General features: G+C 41.8%; 1 protein-coding gene across 3 annotated transcripts in view; it reads left to right on the top strand.

Annotated features, from left to right (window-relative positions):
- MYOF (myoferlin) overlaps positions 1 to 18918 on the top strand; it is a 172296-nt gene that overhangs the window by 39354 nt on the left and 114024 nt on the right. For all 3 annotated transcript variants that reach the window (XM_020908444.2, XM_070464107.1, XM_020908449.2), the window contains exons 4-5: positions 7975 to 8083; positions 10885 to 10972. In XM_020908444.2, coding sequence (XP_020764103.2) covers positions 7975 to 8083; positions 10885 to 10972 — 197 coding nt within the window. The remainder of the gene's footprint in view (positions 1 to 7974; positions 8084 to 10884; positions 10973 to 18918) is intronic.

The following is an 18918-nucleotide window of genomic DNA, read 5'->3' on the forward strand; positions in this document are numbered from 1 at the left end:
GGCTACGATTCAGAGGGGCTGTCCCTGAATCCTGCAAATCCTACCACAGCCTCCAGGCTAGGTCAGTGATTCCAGAATCTGGACACGGAGTTTGTTACACCTCCACCTCAGGGGGCTTGTGCATGGCTAGGTTTGGAAACCACTACATGGACTAGAAGCTTCTAGGTTTTCTAAAATCCCTGCCTCCTTGTGATGAGCAGGACAAAGGCCTCAAGGCCCTTAGACAGTCTCAGTGTGGAGTAAGGAGGGGAAGCCATGGGAGGATGCAGGTAACTAGGCCTGCCAAGTAGGTTTTGATGGAGTTCTGCTTCCTACATTATTCTGTTAAATTATTGATTTCTGTGTCCATTTCTCAAATGTGAACCTATATGGTGACACTGGATGTACTTTAACAAAAACTGCACATATTCCCCTTTCCCCAGATCTGGCTTTGCCAGCTGCCTTCCCTACCCCCCAGCCCTCCACCCACCCCTCCACCTATTCTAGATGATTGTTCCTCACACTTCCTGGGTATAAGAATTAACTAAAGGAAAAGTCTGACTCAGGGTCCTGGGAATCTGTAACCACCCTGCTGACTTTGCTGCAGGGCAGCCACACTCTGAGGAACAGTTTTATGGGCTAATCCAGAGGGAAAGGGTAGGCTGGCTGGGGGACTCAGAGGGTTCCCCACAGGTGAAGTGGATGGGAGACCTGGCCAGGAGTTTGCCAGGGTTCCCTGTGATGGGATTGGCTGCTGTGGCTGCCCATCTGGTAGAAAGCAAAGTGTGGGACTTGGCTGTCCCACCTTTTGGCTCGGGGACCAAGGGAGCTTGACTGACACCGGCCAGGGGGGCAGGGAGAAGTGTGTGGGAGGAAGCAGACCCAGCCGAGTATCCCCACTGGCCTGCCCAGCCTGGCTCCATGACAAAGGCCAGCTGGTGGAGAGCCCAGTGCCTCAGAGGGTGGGCAGGTCACGGTTCTGCAGGAGCCCAGGGGGGCTGTTCAAAAAAGTGTTTGTCCCTGGCCCAGCTGGGGCTTGTCACTGCCCCTAGGAGGATGGAAAGTTGGAGTTCTACAGCCTCAGGGAGCAGAAGTGGTGTGTGATTTACTTTCCAGCCTCCAACTTATTTTTCCTTCCCTTCATGAGGGAATTTCCAGTAAACCCTCCTATGCTGTGGCTCTGGTGCTCAGAGCAGCCTGCTAGATGTGAGCTCCCCTGATTAAGAACTCGGCCAGCAAAGCCCTTACTCACTGCAGTGGCATGCAGCTGTTAACATTTGCGTTCAGGCCAGTGGGGAGAATGTTTTCCTTTGCTTTTTTAAACACGCTAGATTCTGTTTTAACAAGAAAGAAAAAAAAGTTCTTCACCAACACTTGCATGATTGAGTTGACTGATTTAAACTCTCTATTTCCCCCAAACCTAACATCTAACTTTCAAGTAGTCGCTTCTATGGCTTAGAATGAGTTTGATGTCACATAGAGAACCAACAGCAAACTATATGGGTGTTCGTGGGTTGAAAGGAATAGGAGCAGGACTGGTTCTTCATTTCAGAATTCATCTTCTGTCTATTAACTCCACAAGGAAAGGGGAGAACCTTGAGATTCTTTCACTATTAAGTTTCTTTTAGAGACGTGGTCCATCTGTTTTAGTGTTGGGTGGAGTCAGTGAGGGAGACTCTTATTGTTCTATGAAACACAGGGCAAAGTTTCCTCATTATTGCCACACCATAACATTTTAGCATATTTATAGCATTAGTAATATGAAAGAAAAAGGGTTTTTGGTTTAGTATCACCCCCTTTAAAGGAAATTGGCTTCTGGTCTGACTGAACTGTTCTTATTCCCTGTGTAGGAGGCCAAGTCATCATTTCCCAGTCTCTCACTGTATTTTATATCCAAGCAACATCACAGAAAACAGACCAGGTCAGGCTTGCCTTCAGAATCCTATAAAGTTCAGACTCACTATAGGGGATGGGTTCTTCAACTTACAGTGAAATCTTTTAGAAATTGTAAACTGTTAACATTTTTCTTCAGCTCACTCTACTGTGAAAAATATTTGGGGGATTAAAATCTTTCTAGGCTTTCATCTAAACACACACCATCTTTACTGCATAAAAAGAAATGTAAGTTTTCTTTCACATCTCCTTCCCCCAGACCTCCAAACATAAGAATTTTATGATGAAAAAGCAAATCTTAAGAAAGGAGATTGAAGGTTCCTGGAAGAAGGAATTGTGGTCAGACTTTGTGATTTGCTAAATTTTCATTCCATTCCTGGTCTGTTATATGTTCCATCCTTTACACCCTCTCATGGGGAAGGAAAAGGAGCAGATATTGGATGAGTCAGAATGGAGGCTGTAAAACCTTTCAGGGCCAGGAAGGGCCAGCAGATGGCTTTGTGTTTTAGGCAAGCCTGCTCTCCCCAGTTAACCAAAATTCCATCACTCCTTATCGTCTTACCTAACACTCACTGTATTCCACATTTCTGTTATTGGCCTCACCTTTCCTCCTGACACCCTGTGGGAATCTACATTTGACTCCTGATGTTATAGGCCAATACTTTTGAAGGCAGAAAGCTTGCCTACTATTCTGGATTGTTCATTATGCAGATATTCTAGATATTCCCCACCCCCCACAAATCAGCAAACAAAGGCTTTAAGAGAAAATAAATATGTAACATGAGATAGTTTTCTGAACAGACATGCATAGGAACATTGGTGGGGCTTCCCTGGTGGCTCAGACAGTAAAGAATCTGCCTGCAATGTGGGAGATCCGAGTTGGGAAAGATCCCCTGGAGAAGGGAATGGCAACACACTCCAGTATTCTTGCCTGGGAAATCCCATGGACAGAGGAGCCTGGTAGCTACAGTCCATGGAGTTGCAGAGAGTTGGGCAGGACTGAGCAACTAACACTTTTCACTTTCACCTTAGGAGCATTGATGTGTAAGCCAGTAGCAGACTTCCAGAGCTAAGAAGGGTCTGAGGAATTATTTCAGTCTACTTATTTGCAGACAATGAAGGGGGCTCAGATTTGGGTGACTTAGCCAAGATCTCAAAGGAAGTTGGGACACTGAGTTAAGTCTAGAACAGGATTTGTCCAATCCAATGGTTCTCAACTTGTGATGTTTTCACCTATCAGGGGACAACTGGCAATGTTATAGAGATGCTCTAGTAGGTAGAGGCCAGGATGCTAAACACCTGACAAGGTGCAGGACAGCTCCCTAAAACAAAGAATTATCCAGTTCAAGTTGTTAGTGGTATGGATGTTAATAAATGTCCATCCAACTCCAGACCAGCCCTTTTTCTACTTCAGCAGTGTCCATCATGTATTTTTTGTTTTGTTCTGGGAATTATATATTGTTAATAAAGATTCAGGTCATTTAAGCTTTAGCAAAAGCGGATCAGTACATGTTCAATGTACAATATTGTGATTTTAATCATAAAGTTAGGTTATGAATCACAGAAGCATGAGGAAGAAAATCCAGTGTGTTTCCATGTCTTTCAGGGTGAGTACCAGTTAGATAACTTTTAAACTGGTAGTTGTCACATTTCTTAGACTTGAACATTTTCTAACTTTAATTTTACTTTAAAGGAGCAAAAATATATCTTTTTCAGACTGTCAAAGTTGGCTACCAAAGTCATTAATTCCACTTGATTGAATTTTGTATCAGACATTTGACAAATGACATTTCAAATTCTTGTTCAAAGTCCTCATTGTTGGACTCTATTATTTTCAATCTATTTTTAAGTGGAGAATAATTACAGTGTTGTGTTGGTTTCTGCCATATAACAGTGTGAATCAGCCATAAGTATACATACATCCCAGCCATCCTGAGCCTCCCTCCCAGCCGCCCACCCTGTCCCACCCCTCCAGGTTATTACAGAGCACCTGGCTGAGCTCCCTGCTTTATATAGTGGTTTCCCGTTTTATACATGGTAGTGTATAAGTGTCAGTGCTACTGTCTCGCTTCGTCCCACCTCTCCTTCCCCCACTGTGTCTACAAGTCTGTTCTCTGTGTCTGTATCTCTATTCCTGCCCTGCAATAGGTTCATCAGTACTATTTTTTCCTATATTTCATATGTATGTGTTAATATATTTGTTTTTCTCTTTATGATCTACTTATTCTGTATAACAGGCTCTAGATTTATTCACCTCATTTCAACTGACTCAAATTCATTCCTTTTTTATGTCTGAGTAATATTCCTTTGTATACATGTACCACTACTTCTTTATCCATTCATCTGTTGATGGACATCTAGGTTGCTTCTATGTCCTGGCTATTGTAAATAGTGCTGCGGTGAACATTGGGATGCATGTGTCTTTTTGAATTATGGTTTTCTCAGGATATATATGCCCAGTAGTGGGATTGCTGGGTCATATGGTAGTTTTATTCCTAGTTTTTAAAGGAATCTCCATACTGTTCTCCATAGTGGCTGTATCAATTTACATTCCCACCAACAGTGCAAGAGGGTTCCCTTTTCTCCACATCCTCTCCAGCATTTATTGTTTGTAGGTTTTTTTTGATGATGGCCATTCTGACCAGTGTGAGGTGATACCTCATTGTAGTTTTAATTTTCATTTCTCTAATAATTAATGTTGAGCATTTTTTTCATGTGTTTGTTGGCCATCTGTATGTCTTGTATGTTTGGAGAAAGTTTTCCAGTTTTTTCTTGTTTTAAAAAACAAATTGGCCAACCCCTTGGCCTACTGTCTTAAAATATGGAGAGAAGTTCGTAAAAACTCACACCCTGGGGGGTTGAGGGAGAGTGGAAGAGATTTTCAAGTGTTCTCACCTTGTGTGATGATTCCCTGTTTCATCAGGTGGAGATGAAGTCCTGTATAGTCCCTTGTCCTCAATATATCAGGAAAATAAAAATCCAAGTGAGAAGAAAACATACTCATGTTAAAATAAAAAAGCAAACTAACATATTGAATGAACATACTTATCTGAAAAATTACTCTGTAAAGGTCCTATCAATTCTCAGCATTAACAGAGAGAACTAATTTCTGTGTTGACCTAAAAGGCCTGGAAAGTTCACTCTTAATCCTCTGGAAGCAAAATTTTTCTTTTCCATTGTCATTGACTGACTCTACTTGTGATATTAGAAGAGATGAGAACCCATCACGGTTGATTTAATGTTGTGTGTATATTTGGTCCAAGTTGGTGCACTCTTCCAAGAAACCATATGCAAATGGTCCACATTGCTGGGTAAATTATGTGATACAGGGTGCATTGTAATCTTTGGTCTTGTGCAGTGTATCTATGAGGATGGCATGGCAACCCACTCCAGTATTCTTGCCTGGAGAATCCCATGAACAGAGGAGCCAGGTGGGCTATACAGTCCATGAGGTCACAAAGAATAAGACACGACTGAGCGAGTAAGCACAGCACAATATACTTATGCACGGAAAGTGAAGTCACTTATTCCGAGTCACTGGACGTATGTGATTGGATGACAGAACCCAGATCTACAATCTGGTCCAATTTCTGAGGTCCGAGTAGGGGAGGAGAATACAGGTACATGTCAGTTAAAAATAATGTATCTATGTTGACATCAATTTTCACTTCCTGATTTTTAAAAGAAAATGTACTATGTTTTTAAACACAATGAATATTTCTCCATAGGGGGAACATTCTTGAATTTGTTTTTGCCTGAAAGCCAAAAGCTTTTTTTTATTCTCAACTAGAGTTTCTTCACAATGGGTTTTTAGATATAAGGAATTTCTTCTGTCGTTTTGAAGACTTGATGTTCAGCTTTCTCATTTTTTCTAATGATATTCCATGCTACCATATCTCCTGTTGGTTGGTATAAGTCATTGCAAGTATAGACAAGATATAAGTAAATAACATTTAAAAATTCTTACTATGTCTGTTTTCCTTTTTCAGTATCTATACTGAGAGCACAACCTTGGACACTCTCTGCTTTTTGATTACACTTCACAAAAGGGCTTTCCTGATAGCTCAGTTGGTAAAGAATCCACCTGCAATGCAGGAGACCCCAGTTCAATTCCTGGGTCGGGAAGATCCACTGGAGAAGGGATAGGCTACCCACTCCAGTATTCTTGGGCTTCCCTTGTGGCTCAGCTGGTAAAGAATCTGCCTACAATGTGGGAGACTGGGTTTGATCCCTGGGTTGGGAAAATCCTCTAGAGAAGGGAAAGCCTACCCACTCCAGTATTCTGGCCTGGAGAATTCTATGGACTGTATAGTCCATGAGGTTGCAAAGAGTCAGACACGATTGAGCGACTTTCACTCACAAAAGGAACTCCTTCGATTCACCCACTCTTGCATCATATAATACATTATAACATTATAACCCCCAATTTACAGACTGTATTCCACAGGTTACAATTTTGTATTCACTAACTCCCTGGGGATGTGTGTTCTTTAAAATTTTTTTTGATCATGTGTCCTAACTACAAAAAATATTTCTTTCCTTCATTCAGTAAATATCTATTAATGAAAAAAAACTATGTCCCATGCTCTGGGGTTAGAGTAATGAACAACAGGAAACACATCCAGGAGCTTTATGCTAGTGAGGAGGAGCACAGGTGTACTTCTGCACCAGTATGTTGTGTACACTGAGGTAGATGGTCAGAACCACAGTGAGATATCACCTAACACCTGTCAGCATGGCCATCATCAGAAAGACCACAGGTAACAAATGTTGGCAAGGATCTGGAGAAAAGGGAAGCCTAGTGTGTTGTAATTGTAAATTGGTGCAGCCACTATGGAGAACAGTATGGAGGTTCCTCAAAAAACTAAAAATAGAGCTACCATATGATCCAGCAATTCTACTTGGATATATATCCAAAAAAACAAAAACAAAAACTCTAATTCAATGAGATATCTGCATCCCAATGTTATAGCAGTATTGTTTACAATAGCCAAGATATGGAAGCAATCTAAGTGTTCATCAGCCGATGAATGACTAAAGAAGATGTGGCATACACACACACACTCTCTCTCTCTCTCTCTCTCTCTCAATGGAATGTTAACCATAAAAGAGAATGAAATTTTGTCATTTGCACAACATGGGCAGACCTAAAGGGTATTATGCTTAGTGAGTGAAAAAAGACAGAAAAAGGCAAATACTGTATGCTATCATTAGTGAATGATAAAACTAATGAATGGATATAACAAAAAAATACAAGAGGTGGATGGCTAAGTGGTAGAGGCTGAATATAATTCCTTGGGGTCTTGGAAGAGAGATAAGTACACACATCCTACTTTTGAATGATGCTCCATAGTGTTTGGTTAGGAAGCTCCTGCATCAGTAAACTAGCAACCTATTTACATTTCAAGAAGGTCAACTTGAGGGGTTGTTTTTACAGTAGGCAGTTTTTTTGCTTTGTTTTTTGTTTTAAATTATTTATTTTAATTGGAGGCTAGTTACTTTACAATATTATGGTGGTTTTCTCCATACATCAGCATGAATCAGCCACAGGTGTACAGGCATCCCTCCATCCTGAAACCTCCACCTACCTCCCTCCCCACCCCATCCCTCTGGGTTGTCCCAGAGCACCAGCTTTGAGTGCCCTGCTTCATGCATCGAACTTGCACTGGTCATCTATTTTACATATGGTAATATACATGTTTCAATGCTATTCTCTCGTATTGTCCCACACTAGAGTAGGCAATGTTTTATGAGTTCTTTTACATTTCCATTACAGAAGAATGCCTAAATTTTGTCCTATTTTTCTCTCTCCCTGAATTCTTCAGGGGCTTTGTCTCTCACCCATTGATTTCATTTGTGACTTGCAATTTCACAGGTATCATAGTGTGACTCTTGAAATGACTACTTGTTATGGAGAAGTGATAGCTAATATGTGATGTTTACTGTCAAAATATCCTGCTAAGGAGAGCACAAAATGGCCCACATTTCATTATGAGTGATTTTTAATGATAACATATGAACAGTAAGAGAATGGGGAGGGCCCTTGAGTAAATGGAAATATGCCTCTTATGTAGGTTGCTGTGTGCTCTCTTTTCTCTGCAGGTTAATTGGCACGGCCACCATAGCCCTGAAGGACCTGATGGGTGACCAAAGCAGATCACTGCCCTACAAACTGATCTCCCTGCTAAACGAAAGGGGGCAAGAGACTGGGGTGAGCATTTCCCTCTTGTTGAATGGCTTTGAAGTGAGATGGTTAAGCACAAAGATTCATTAAGATAAGTGTGACATTATATTAGCTCACTACACACACAAACACACATACACAAACCTATTGTTTTTGAGATAAATAGGTGTGTTTGCAAGTGGTATGGCCTCATCCTGTACTCTTACTGACAGAACTGCAGGTTAGATAAACTTGATTTTCTGTGGCAGAATGCTATAGCTCGAGTGGGACCCTCGCTTGGTACAGATCTGTGTGTATTCACTTAGGTGTTAACGTTTGCATGGTGAGTGTAGCTCGTGTGTCAGACACACTTTGAAACATTCTATGGAAGGTAACTCATTAATATGAGACCAGAATATCAAGATGTTCATATCATGATCTTTATAATTGTATTGGCAGCTGAATGTTTTCTGATCACAGCCTCTCTAAATAAGTATACACTGATATTGTCTGATATGAGACCAGAGAGAGAGAGAGACTTTCTGAAATGTGCTTTTAAAAAATTTGACTCAAGTATCACAACTCTCAGATTTTAAAAAAAAATAATTTTATTTATTTATTTTTTGGTTGTGCTGTATCTCCACTGCTATGCGGCCTCTTCTGTAGTTGCAGAACACAGGCTTATTGCGGTGGCTTCTCTTCTTGCTGAGCACAGGCTCTAGGGTGCACAGGCTTCAGTAGCTGTGCTTTCCAGACTCTAAAGCGCAGGCTCAGTAATTGTGGCTCATGGGCTTAGTTGCTCTGCAGCATGTGGGATCTTCCTGGACCAGGGATCAAACCTCATGTCTCCTGCATTGGCAGGTGGATTCTTTACCACTGAGCCACCAGCTAAATACCTAAGATTTCTTAAGATTGCTAACAAGCACTCATAAAGCTTGCCTTGTTAACCTCTGATGCCTTCATTTTCTGAAAAATTTATTTTACATGGGAGCCTGGGCAAATGGGAGAAAGTTTAAAGTAAAAGAGGCCCTCCCCGTAGGCAAGAATACATTAATGCCCATTAGGAATGTCAGTTTTGTTAGTCTAGTCTCCAAAATATATAGGTTTGCTTTTAGTCAGCATTCTAATCATAAAACGTAAATTCAGAATATCAGCTCTCATCTATCTACCCAAAACCTGACTGAGACAAATGATACTAAGGGAAGATGTTACAAGGCAGTGATGTTTCTGGGTGTTTCTCTTCTTTTTAAAGCAGAGAAGGAAAGCATATGTAGAACCCTGAAATGGCAGAACTGTGGTGATTGTATGGAGTAAGGGAAGTATAATGTCCTGGCCCCCTGGTATCTTCTCACCCCCATTAGGGGGCCTTCAGCACCTCAGAATCCTGAGGTTATCGGGAAACCACTGATACAGAGGTCAAGCCATTCATGGACTCTTCTAGGGTTTGAAAGTTGAATTCTTGGATTAAGTTTGGCAGTTGAGCCCCTAATTGCATCCAGTGTTCCTATTGTGGTCACTTGTAGCCGTGAGACACTGTTCTTCTGATTCTATATTTACCAAGAAACTGCTGTCAGAGACATCATTTACTTTCCTGTTCAGTATCTCCCAGGTCATAGTTCCTAAGTTGGCAAAGAATGTGCTGATCCATGTGGGAATATTCACTGATGACTAGACAGGTGGGAAAAAACAGAGCAATACATAGTGTGTGTGTGTGTGTGTGTGTGTTAGAGTTTACCAGATGTAGCAAAAGTAGCAGCAAATGAAAGTGTGGGAGATGCCCATTTAAATTTGAATTTCAGATAAATAATGAGTCATTTTGTAGGATAGGTATGTCCCCAATTTTATGCCCTATATTTTATCTGATAACCTGGGTAGAGTGTGCCCCATCCTTAGTTACAAAGGACATCTTTTATTCTGAGATTTATCCTTCCTCATTTTTGCTGTTGAGATCCTTTATTTTGTGAAATGCTTGTAAAAGTAGATGGTAGTTGTGGGCATGTGTTTGACAAAATAAAATTAGTGACCCTATGTTGAGTCCCACTAGCAAACTCTTTTGAAATTTTATCAGTTCACTAAATATGAAAGTATAGGAAACTCTGCACTAAAATAATGCTCCACATGAGGAATATAACTCAGATTTTGAAAATGGAAATAATTTTATTTCCTATAATGAGTTTAGTATGTTTCTTCCTTTCTGATAATGAAAGTTTATGTAACGTTTTCTGTTCTACTTGCCTTGGCTTCTAGCCAACTTGGGGTCATATTTAATGCAAGAGGAGTGGTACTTCTGTTCAGCCTCATATTTTGCATATTTATTTCCTCTTTCATCAGACTTGTTTCCCTTTTTTGAACCCCATTTTATGAATCACATTATTCTATAACTTTTCATTAGCCACATAAAAATCTTTTTGTAGAGAAGTGTGAAAATAAATTTCAGCAATTAACAAAGATGTCAACGAGTGAACAAAAACCTTAATCACTTAGAATGAGCTTCTGGAACTGTAATTCTGTGATTGGAGGCCATCTCCAGCCTAGGAAGGAGGCTCATGACAAGTTCATGCTTGCTTGTCACAACTTTCCTCCAGTTTATGAGGCTGCCCCTTAGCAATAATATACTTGGCAACCTGTACCAGGCACCTGCTTTTGCAGGTTTTCCCAGTTCACCTGGGCTCACACTTGGGAAGACACGAACAGTGGAGGGTGTGTCACCCTTCTCTCTCTCTTCTCACTTTCCCATCCCCCTGCTCACCTCTTTAAGAACTTTTACTGCTGCTGAATTGATTTGTGTTGTGTCTGAAGCGTTTTGATGCCCTGCACTGATTCTATCTGCTATATATTTTTCTACCCAGGCCACAATTGACCTGGTGATTGGCTATCATCCACCTTCAGCTCCACATCCAAATGACCCCGGTGGGACCAGCATGCCAGGCATGGGAGGTAAGCTGACTCTCCTGAAGGCCCAGCCTTCAGTAGGGGAATCTACCAAAGGGACACAAGGACTCACCAGGGAAGCTTTCCTTGTCACTAGACTCTCTATGGGCTTCCCTGGTGGTTCAGCCAGTAAAGAATCTGCCTGCAATGCAGGAGACCCAGGTTCGATTCCTAGGTTGGGAAGATCCCCTGGAGAAGGGAATCGGCTACCCACTCCAGTATTCTTGCCTGGAGAATCCCACAGACAGAGGAGCCTGGTGGGCTAGTCTCCATGGAGTCACAAAGAGCTGGACGTGACTGAGCGACTAACACTTTCACTATTCACTTTCAGACTCTCTAAACTTCCCTGCCTACCTAGAGAGGGCTCCAGGAGGCAGGTGGAGCTGCCCTGAATTGGGACATTACAAGAGTCTACCAAATACTCTCTAAAGGAGAAGGGACAGTGAGACAGTTCCTTGCTGTTCCTGAAATTCAGCCTCTGTACACAGGTGCCAGCTTAAAGAGTTTTGGATAAAGTAGAAAGAAATAGCTTTATTGTTTTGCCAGGCAAAAGAGCCACAGCTGGCTAATGCCTCAAGACTGTGTCTCACCCTGGAGGAAGTAGTCAAGAGTCTCATGGTGTTCAAGGAGCTGGGTGTGATCAGCTCGTGGACATTCTTCTGACTGGTTGGTGGTGAGGTAATTGGGAGTCAGCATCATCACCTTCTGGTTCCAACCGGTCTGGGGTCTATGTGCTTGTGGGCAGCATACAGTTAACTTCTTCTACCTGGTTGGGGTTTCAGTATCTGCAAAACAGCTCAAAGGACATGGCTCAGAATATTATCTATATAGTCCTTGAAGAACTAAAGGTCTTTGACTTTGCTTCATAGCTAAAGTATTGTTATTTTGTCTGGCTTGACTGTTCTTTCTTTCTGCATGTTCTTACTTCTCTGATGAAATTTATCCTTTGACTAAAGCTGTTATACAGACAAAAGGCAGGACATGAGTGGGGGTCTATTCTGGAAAGCCTCCTAGGTTCCTGCTTGGGTACCTGACTGAGCAGCCTCACATGAGACCGCCCAGCACACGGACTCCAGCAGGAGGTCCCAGGCAAGGCTTTGCTTAGGGTTTGTAGCTTGCACCCTGGATGATGTCAACTGGTTGTGAGTCTCAGGAGTGGTCTCTCTCTTCACATGTCTGCACCCCCTAAATGTGCCGTCACCAGGCTGTGCGCTCAGCCCCCTGTCTCACGGGTTGGAGCCCCTCTCTCCCCCTTGGCCACAACCCCTTCCCACCTCCCAATAGCCCCTCTCTCCTTTAACCAAGGCCTTCTGGCTGCACAGCCCACCTTGTGCTCAGACGTGGGCTGTGGGTCATTCAGGGCCATTGGGTGCTGCTCTGGATGGGGTTGGGTCTCAGGGTAAATTTGGGGCTGCAGGTGGATGGACATCTATAAGACAGTCCGGCCTTTCACACAGCGGAGTCCGACCTCCTCCTGGTGTCTTTCCAGGGTGACACGATGCTTCACGTCTCTCTCTGCCTTCCTCTGTCACCAGACGCCCCCGTCTCCCCAGCCTTGACATGCACCCCAGGAAGAGAGGGCCGGCTCACCCTGCCACACTCACTGCCACCTGGACATTCTCCTTCCTGGAGGGGTGCCGTAACCCCGGTTCCTGCCAGTCTTGGTTCTCAGGACCTTTCTTCTCTGCGTTTCCCAGAACTCAGCGCTTTGACCACCTGAGAGGTTTTCTCGGCACGTGCAGCAGCACCTCCTTTCCTGCCTCGTAGTGTCTGTCCCCTTGCTGTGTGACTTCGTCTGTCTCAGCCTCATCCCAGACATTGCCCCCACTCACCCACCCTGCAGATGGCTCACTGTTATGGTTCGGACCTATTTATTGTCCTGGCAGTTGTGCATTCAGCATTAGTTACCTGGCTCCTCCTTCCTCAGAGGTAGTTATGACTGACATAGCCCCTTACCTCTTATAAGGACACCAGCATATCAGCAATGCACTCTGCCTTCACCTTCTTCCCAGTGGCACCTCGGTCACACTGCTTGGTCCTCTAACTCTCTCGGCCTCACAAGGGCCCCGCAGTGGCTGAGAACATCTGTGGCTTCCTTTGCTGTCACAGCAGTGATGACGGATGCACCACAGAGGAAGGAGTGGGGTCCTGAGCAGCACTCCATGAGGGGATGGCCCCAGTGGTCCAACCCATTTCCTTCCCGCCACCTCCACCGATGCCTGCAGTCATCAGCATTTGCTCTGGCCTGGGAAGGACAGTGGGTAATTTTTGGCCCAAAAAAAGCACCCCCAACTGGTGGTCTGTTTGCTGGAGCCACTGACTTGGGAGAATCAGGGTGCCTTTTCTTACCCTGATATTTTCCCTAAGTCACTTCCTGTTTCCTATTTCTTAGTTTCCTAAGGCTGCTGTAATAAGGTACCACAAACTGGTGGCTTGACCAATGGAAATGTGTCCTCTCTAGTTCTGGAGCCCAGATGTCTGGAATCAAAGTGTCCAGCGGTTGGTTCCCTCTAAGGACTCTGTTCCATGTTTCTGTCCCAGCCTCCAGTGGTTGCTGCCAGTTCTTGGTGTCCCGTGGCTTGTAGATGCATCACTCCAGTCCCCACCTCTGTCATCACATGGTGTTCGCCCTGGTGTCTGTCTCACATGCTGCTCTCTGTGTGTCTGTGTCCAAATTTCTCATCTTATTTGGACACCAGGCATTGGATTCAGTCCACCCTAATCCAGTGTGATCTCCAGTTAACTTGATTATGCCTGCAAGACCCTATTCCAAACAAGGTCACATTCTGAGGTTACAGATGGACATGACTTTTTAGAGAACACTATTCAACCCTATATAGTGAAAAAAAAGTCACTCAGTCGTGTCTGACTCTGCAGACTCCTCTGTCCATGGAATTCTCCAGGCAAGAATACTGGAGCAGAACCAGTATTTAGTGGAGCCATAATAATGGAATGAAGCCACTCCCTTCTCCAGATTTTCCCAACCCAGGGATCAAACCTGGGTCTCCCTCATTGCAGGTAGATTCTTCACTGTCTGAGCCACCAGGGAAGCCCTGTATACTGGTAGATAAAAGGCAGTTGCATTGTCTTTATTCCATTTCAAGAGCCAGGATGTTAAATGGGCCCTTTTGGATACCCTTTCAGCTGGGCTTTTGGGGGTGGGGGTGGGAATAGCTCTGAGCTTCATTCAAGTAGAAAGCATAAACTTATAGTTTACAGTGAACTAGCACCATATAGATTCTTAGTATTGAATATTTATGGAGTAAATAAATTGGTTGTTGGGTATTCTGATTCATTGCTTGGTGCTGCAGTGCTGAGGGTGGTAAATTCTCTAAAATACAGCTCCTGCTCTCCAGGAACTTTCAGCCAGGTTTGGAGACAAGACTTTTCCTGAAGGTATAACATTATGGATAACAGCAAGGATTTTGGAGTCAGACTGGCCTAGGTTGGATTCTGTGTCTATTGTTAATTAGCCATGTGACCTTGGTTAAGTTAATAGCCTTTCTGAATCTCTGTTTTCTTTTACTGTAAGGTGAGGAACATTAGTAGTACATCATGATGTGGCTGCAAAGATTAAATGAGAATACATAGAAAGTACTCAGTCCAGTGCCTGTCATAGAGTAAGTCCTACCTGAATGTGGTCTTTATTTTTATTATTACAAAAAATAATTCTGTGTGACTTGTAGTCATGAGCTCATTTGAGTGCCTCAGTCTTTATGAACATTCAAATTGTTTCTTCTAAAAAGCAGAGCTATTAGAAAAGAATGATCTTAGTCACGCTGAGATGACTAAGTGCTTTCTTGTTAAATATCTGGAAAAAAACAGAATGTGTCTTAGTGGACCAGGAAGACTTTGAGAATAAACAGTTTATCAAGCTGTTGGGAGTACAGACAGAGGTCCCATCTCCTGAGACGGACTCTTGTGAGCCCAAGCTCAGAAAACATGCCATTTCCCTGGAGCAAAGGCTGCTTCCTTAGCAATGAGAAAAGCACCAACTCTTGAACTTTTAAACTCACTGGGGAGAAAACCCTTGCATCCAGACTCCCTTTGCCTGAGGCTCCTTCTCCTCATGGGTTGCCTGGGCAGCATTGAGCTCCAGCAGTGCTTGTGGACTGAGTCTCCCATCCTCTTAGGAAGCTGACTCCCAGCAGGTTCTGTGGCGGGTGACCAAGACTTGCTTCATAAATTCTTTTTAATATCTGATACTGCTGGATGGAGATAGGAAATGAGCCAGAACTTGGGTTCCTTTTATTTGGATTTCAAACAAAGAATGTTGATGAGCCGTGTACACAGGACAATTTTATGTTAAAGTGTGAAATGACAGAGTGAAATTTTTCTATTCAAAAAATGAACAGGTTTCTTTGATCCGGAAGTACTGTCTTTGTTCTATAAGATTAACCCTCACCATGACTGGGTTAAGGGTAGCATTCTGAATATCAATTTCATTATCCGGCTAAAAGGAACTTTTCTTCAACATTTGAAAAACTTTCAATGTTCTAGATTATCTGGATGTGTTAAGGTAAAACTCTTTTTGTCTTAATATGACAGTTCAACTAAGCAAGGATATCTTTGAGTCCTTAGTACAACTCAATGCTAGGGAAGATCCTAGGAACAAAAAACCTACAGCCTACAGTCTTGGGGGAAATAGGACTGACAAACATGAGACAGGAATAACAGCAAGGCAACCACACCTCCTGCCATCGCAGACTTCAACATACAGACGATCAGGCCCAGAAATTGGTTTTTCCACTTCTCTTAAATTTTTTTTAAGGTTTTTAAATTTTTTTTTTTATGTGGACCATTTTTAAAGTCTTTAATCTGTTACAATATTGTTTCTGTTTTATGTTTTGCTTTTGGGCCATGAGACTTGTGGGATCTTAGCTCTCTGATTAGAGATCAGCACTATCTGCATTTGAAGGCAAAGTCTTAACTACGGCACTGGACCGCCAGGAAAGTCCCATCACTTCCCTTAAATTGACTCTTTAAAAAATGTTACAATTTTATATAAAAGTAATGAGTCCACTCCCTCTAATTTAAATACATCTTTTCAAAGTTTAAAATGTGACTTTGTTGGGGGTGTTTTTTAGTTCAAAAGCAGTATCTGCTTATAAAATGATAAACATCACAGGGAATATAAGACATAAGAACATATAGACCTCTCACCCTTCTGTGATAACCACTATTCACCACTACTGATATTGATTTTAAAGGTTACCATCCACATAGTGGGTTGTGCAAAGAAGAAGTTGGAAACATTAATGAGAGAACACAGAAGTACAGACTTTCAGAAAAATTCAGCTCTGCAAGTTGAAGAAAGTAATTATGATCATACATTATGGAAATGGAACAATTTGGAGGTTCTTTTTTTTTTTTTAAGTACTCTTTAAGAGCAATTTTAGGTTTACCATAAAATTGAGAAAACTACACAGAGATTTCCCATATACACCCTGCCCCCGCCTATGCATGGCTTTCCCCACTATGAACGTCACTCAGCACAATGGTACTTTTTTTTTTAATTTACAAAGGATGAAACTTCATTGACATATCATAATCATCCAAAGTCCATAGTTTACCTTAGAGCTCACATTTGGTGTTGTACACTGTAAGGTTTGGACAAATGTATGATGATACATATCTGTCATTATAGTATCATGCAGAATATTTTAACTGCCCTAAAAATCTTCTGTGCTTTGCATATTCATCTTCTCCCCAGCCATACCCCCTAACCTTTAGAAACCACTGATGTTTTCATTGTCTCCTTAGTTTTGCCTTTTCCAGAATATTATAGAGTTGGAATCATACAGTATGCAGTCTTTTCCGATTGGCTTCTTTCACTCAGTAATGTGCAGTTAAGGTTACTCTATGTCTTTTCTTGATTTGATAGATCTTTTTTGTTTAATTGCTGAGTAATACTCCATTGTCTGGATTTACCACAAAGACATCTTGGTTCCTTCCAAGTTTGGTAATTATAAGTAGAGATGCTGTAAATATCCATGTGCAGGTTTTTGTGTGGACATAAGTTTTCAACTCCTTTGGATAAATACCAAGGAGTATGATTGCTGGGTGATAGGGTAAGGTATATGTAGTTTGTAAGAAACCAACCAAACTGCCATCCAAAGTGGCTGTACCAGTTTACATTCTCACCAGCAATCGATGAGAGCTCCTGTTGCTCCATATTGTCAGCATTTGGTATTGTCAGTGTTTTGGATTTTGACCATTCTAATAGATGTGTAGTGGTATCTCATTGTGTTATTTTGCATTTCTCTGATGATGTATGATGTAGAACATCTTTTCATATGCTTATTTGCTAACCGTGTGTCTTCTTTGATGAGGTTTCTGTTAAGATCTTTGGCCTGTTTTTAAATCAGGTTGTTTATTTTGTTATTGTCAAGTTTTAAGAGTTTATTTTATTTTATTTTTTTTTAAGAGTTCTTTGTATATTTTGGGTAACAGTCCTTTATCACATGTGTCTTTTGCAAATGTTTCCTCACCATCTTGGCTTGTCTTCTAATTATCTGGATATTGTATCTCACAGAGTAGAAGTTTTTAATTTTAATGAAGCCCAGCTTATCAATGATTGCTTTCATGGATCAGATCTTTGGTGTTGTATCTAAAGGGTTCATTTTTTTTTTAATCGATTTGTCTACACTGGGTCTTAGTTGTGACACGTGGGATCTTCGATGAGTTGCTGCATGTGGGATCATTAGTTGCGGCATGCAAACTCTTAGTTGCACGTGTGGGATTTAGTTCCCCAATCAGGGATTGAATTCTGGCTCCCTGAATTAGGAGCACAGAATCTTAGCCACTGGACAATCAGGGAATTCCTAAGAGGTTCATTTTTAAGGAAGGCTTCCTTGAAGCCCTTAATGTCGAAATGACAAAGGCTGCATACCCTGGGACCTTGGTGACTTAACTGAACATGTGTGGTGTCAAAAAGTCCACTTTTCTTTGCTTGCCTCTTGAGACTGTTCCTATGACAGAGGGGTGGACTGACTCACTTGACCACAGGCTTGACCTTCTGAAAACTTGTTATTTTGCTGACTTGATTTGCCAGATATCATTTAGTTTGACTGGAGCCTACATTCCCATGGCCAGAATAAACTATTTTTAAAATCTCACATCTATTTTTGAAGAACAGTCTGTTTAAAGTGTACATCCTTCAGTGCTAGAAATGCAAAAAAAAAAAAAAAAAGTAGCTAGACTTGGCTGCTTCAAATTCATTTCATTCCACGGATGCCAAAGTCACTTTGCTTGAAATTAAATTCAGTCCAGTTTAGAAAACATTTACTGGCACTTATCTATGGAGCATACAGAAGAGAGAAAGGTACTGTTTGCCACCAAGGAGCTTGTGTTTCAGTGGAAAGGTAAGATATAAACACAATTGTAGATCAGAGCTGAATGTAATAAATTCCTCAAGGGAAGACTAAGCTAATTATTACGTGGGAAACAATTTCTTAGAGAAAATTTTTTGGCTATATTTCAACTGTGAATCTTTATGACCTAGTACAGCACTTGGAAAACCATAATTGTTCAATAAATGCTCAGTTGATTGAGTGAATGAATGAATGAATGAATGTTGGATGAGCAATAGATATGCTTTAAATTTTTGTTCAAGAAAGGTATTTTGGTGAACACCAGAGTATAGGCCAAAGTGACTGATACATTCAGAGAGTAATAAAAGGGAAGCATGTTCCTGAGGTCTAGGAGTGCCAGACTGAAGATCTTTATTTTTTTATTTTTTTTTTTAAATGGAATATTTATTTTTAAATTAAAAAAATTTTTTTGGCTGTGCTGGGTCTTTGTTGCTGTGTGGATTTTTCTCTAGTTGTGGCAAGTGGGGGCTACTTTCTAGTTGTGGTGTGCAGGCTTCTCATTGCAGTGGCATCTCTTGTTGCAGAGCACAGGCTCTAGGGCAAGTGGGCTCAGTGGTTGCAACTCCCAGACTCTAGAGC

Source organism: Odocoileus virginianus, unplaced genomic scaffold, assembly GCF_023699985.2.
Source record: "Odocoileus virginianus isolate 20LAN1187 ecotype Illinois unplaced genomic scaffold, Ovbor_1.2 Unplaced_Contig_15, whole genome shotgun sequence".
In the NCBI taxonomy this organism is placed as follows: Eukaryota; Metazoa; Chordata; class Mammalia; order Artiodactyla; family Cervidae; genus Odocoileus; species Odocoileus virginianus.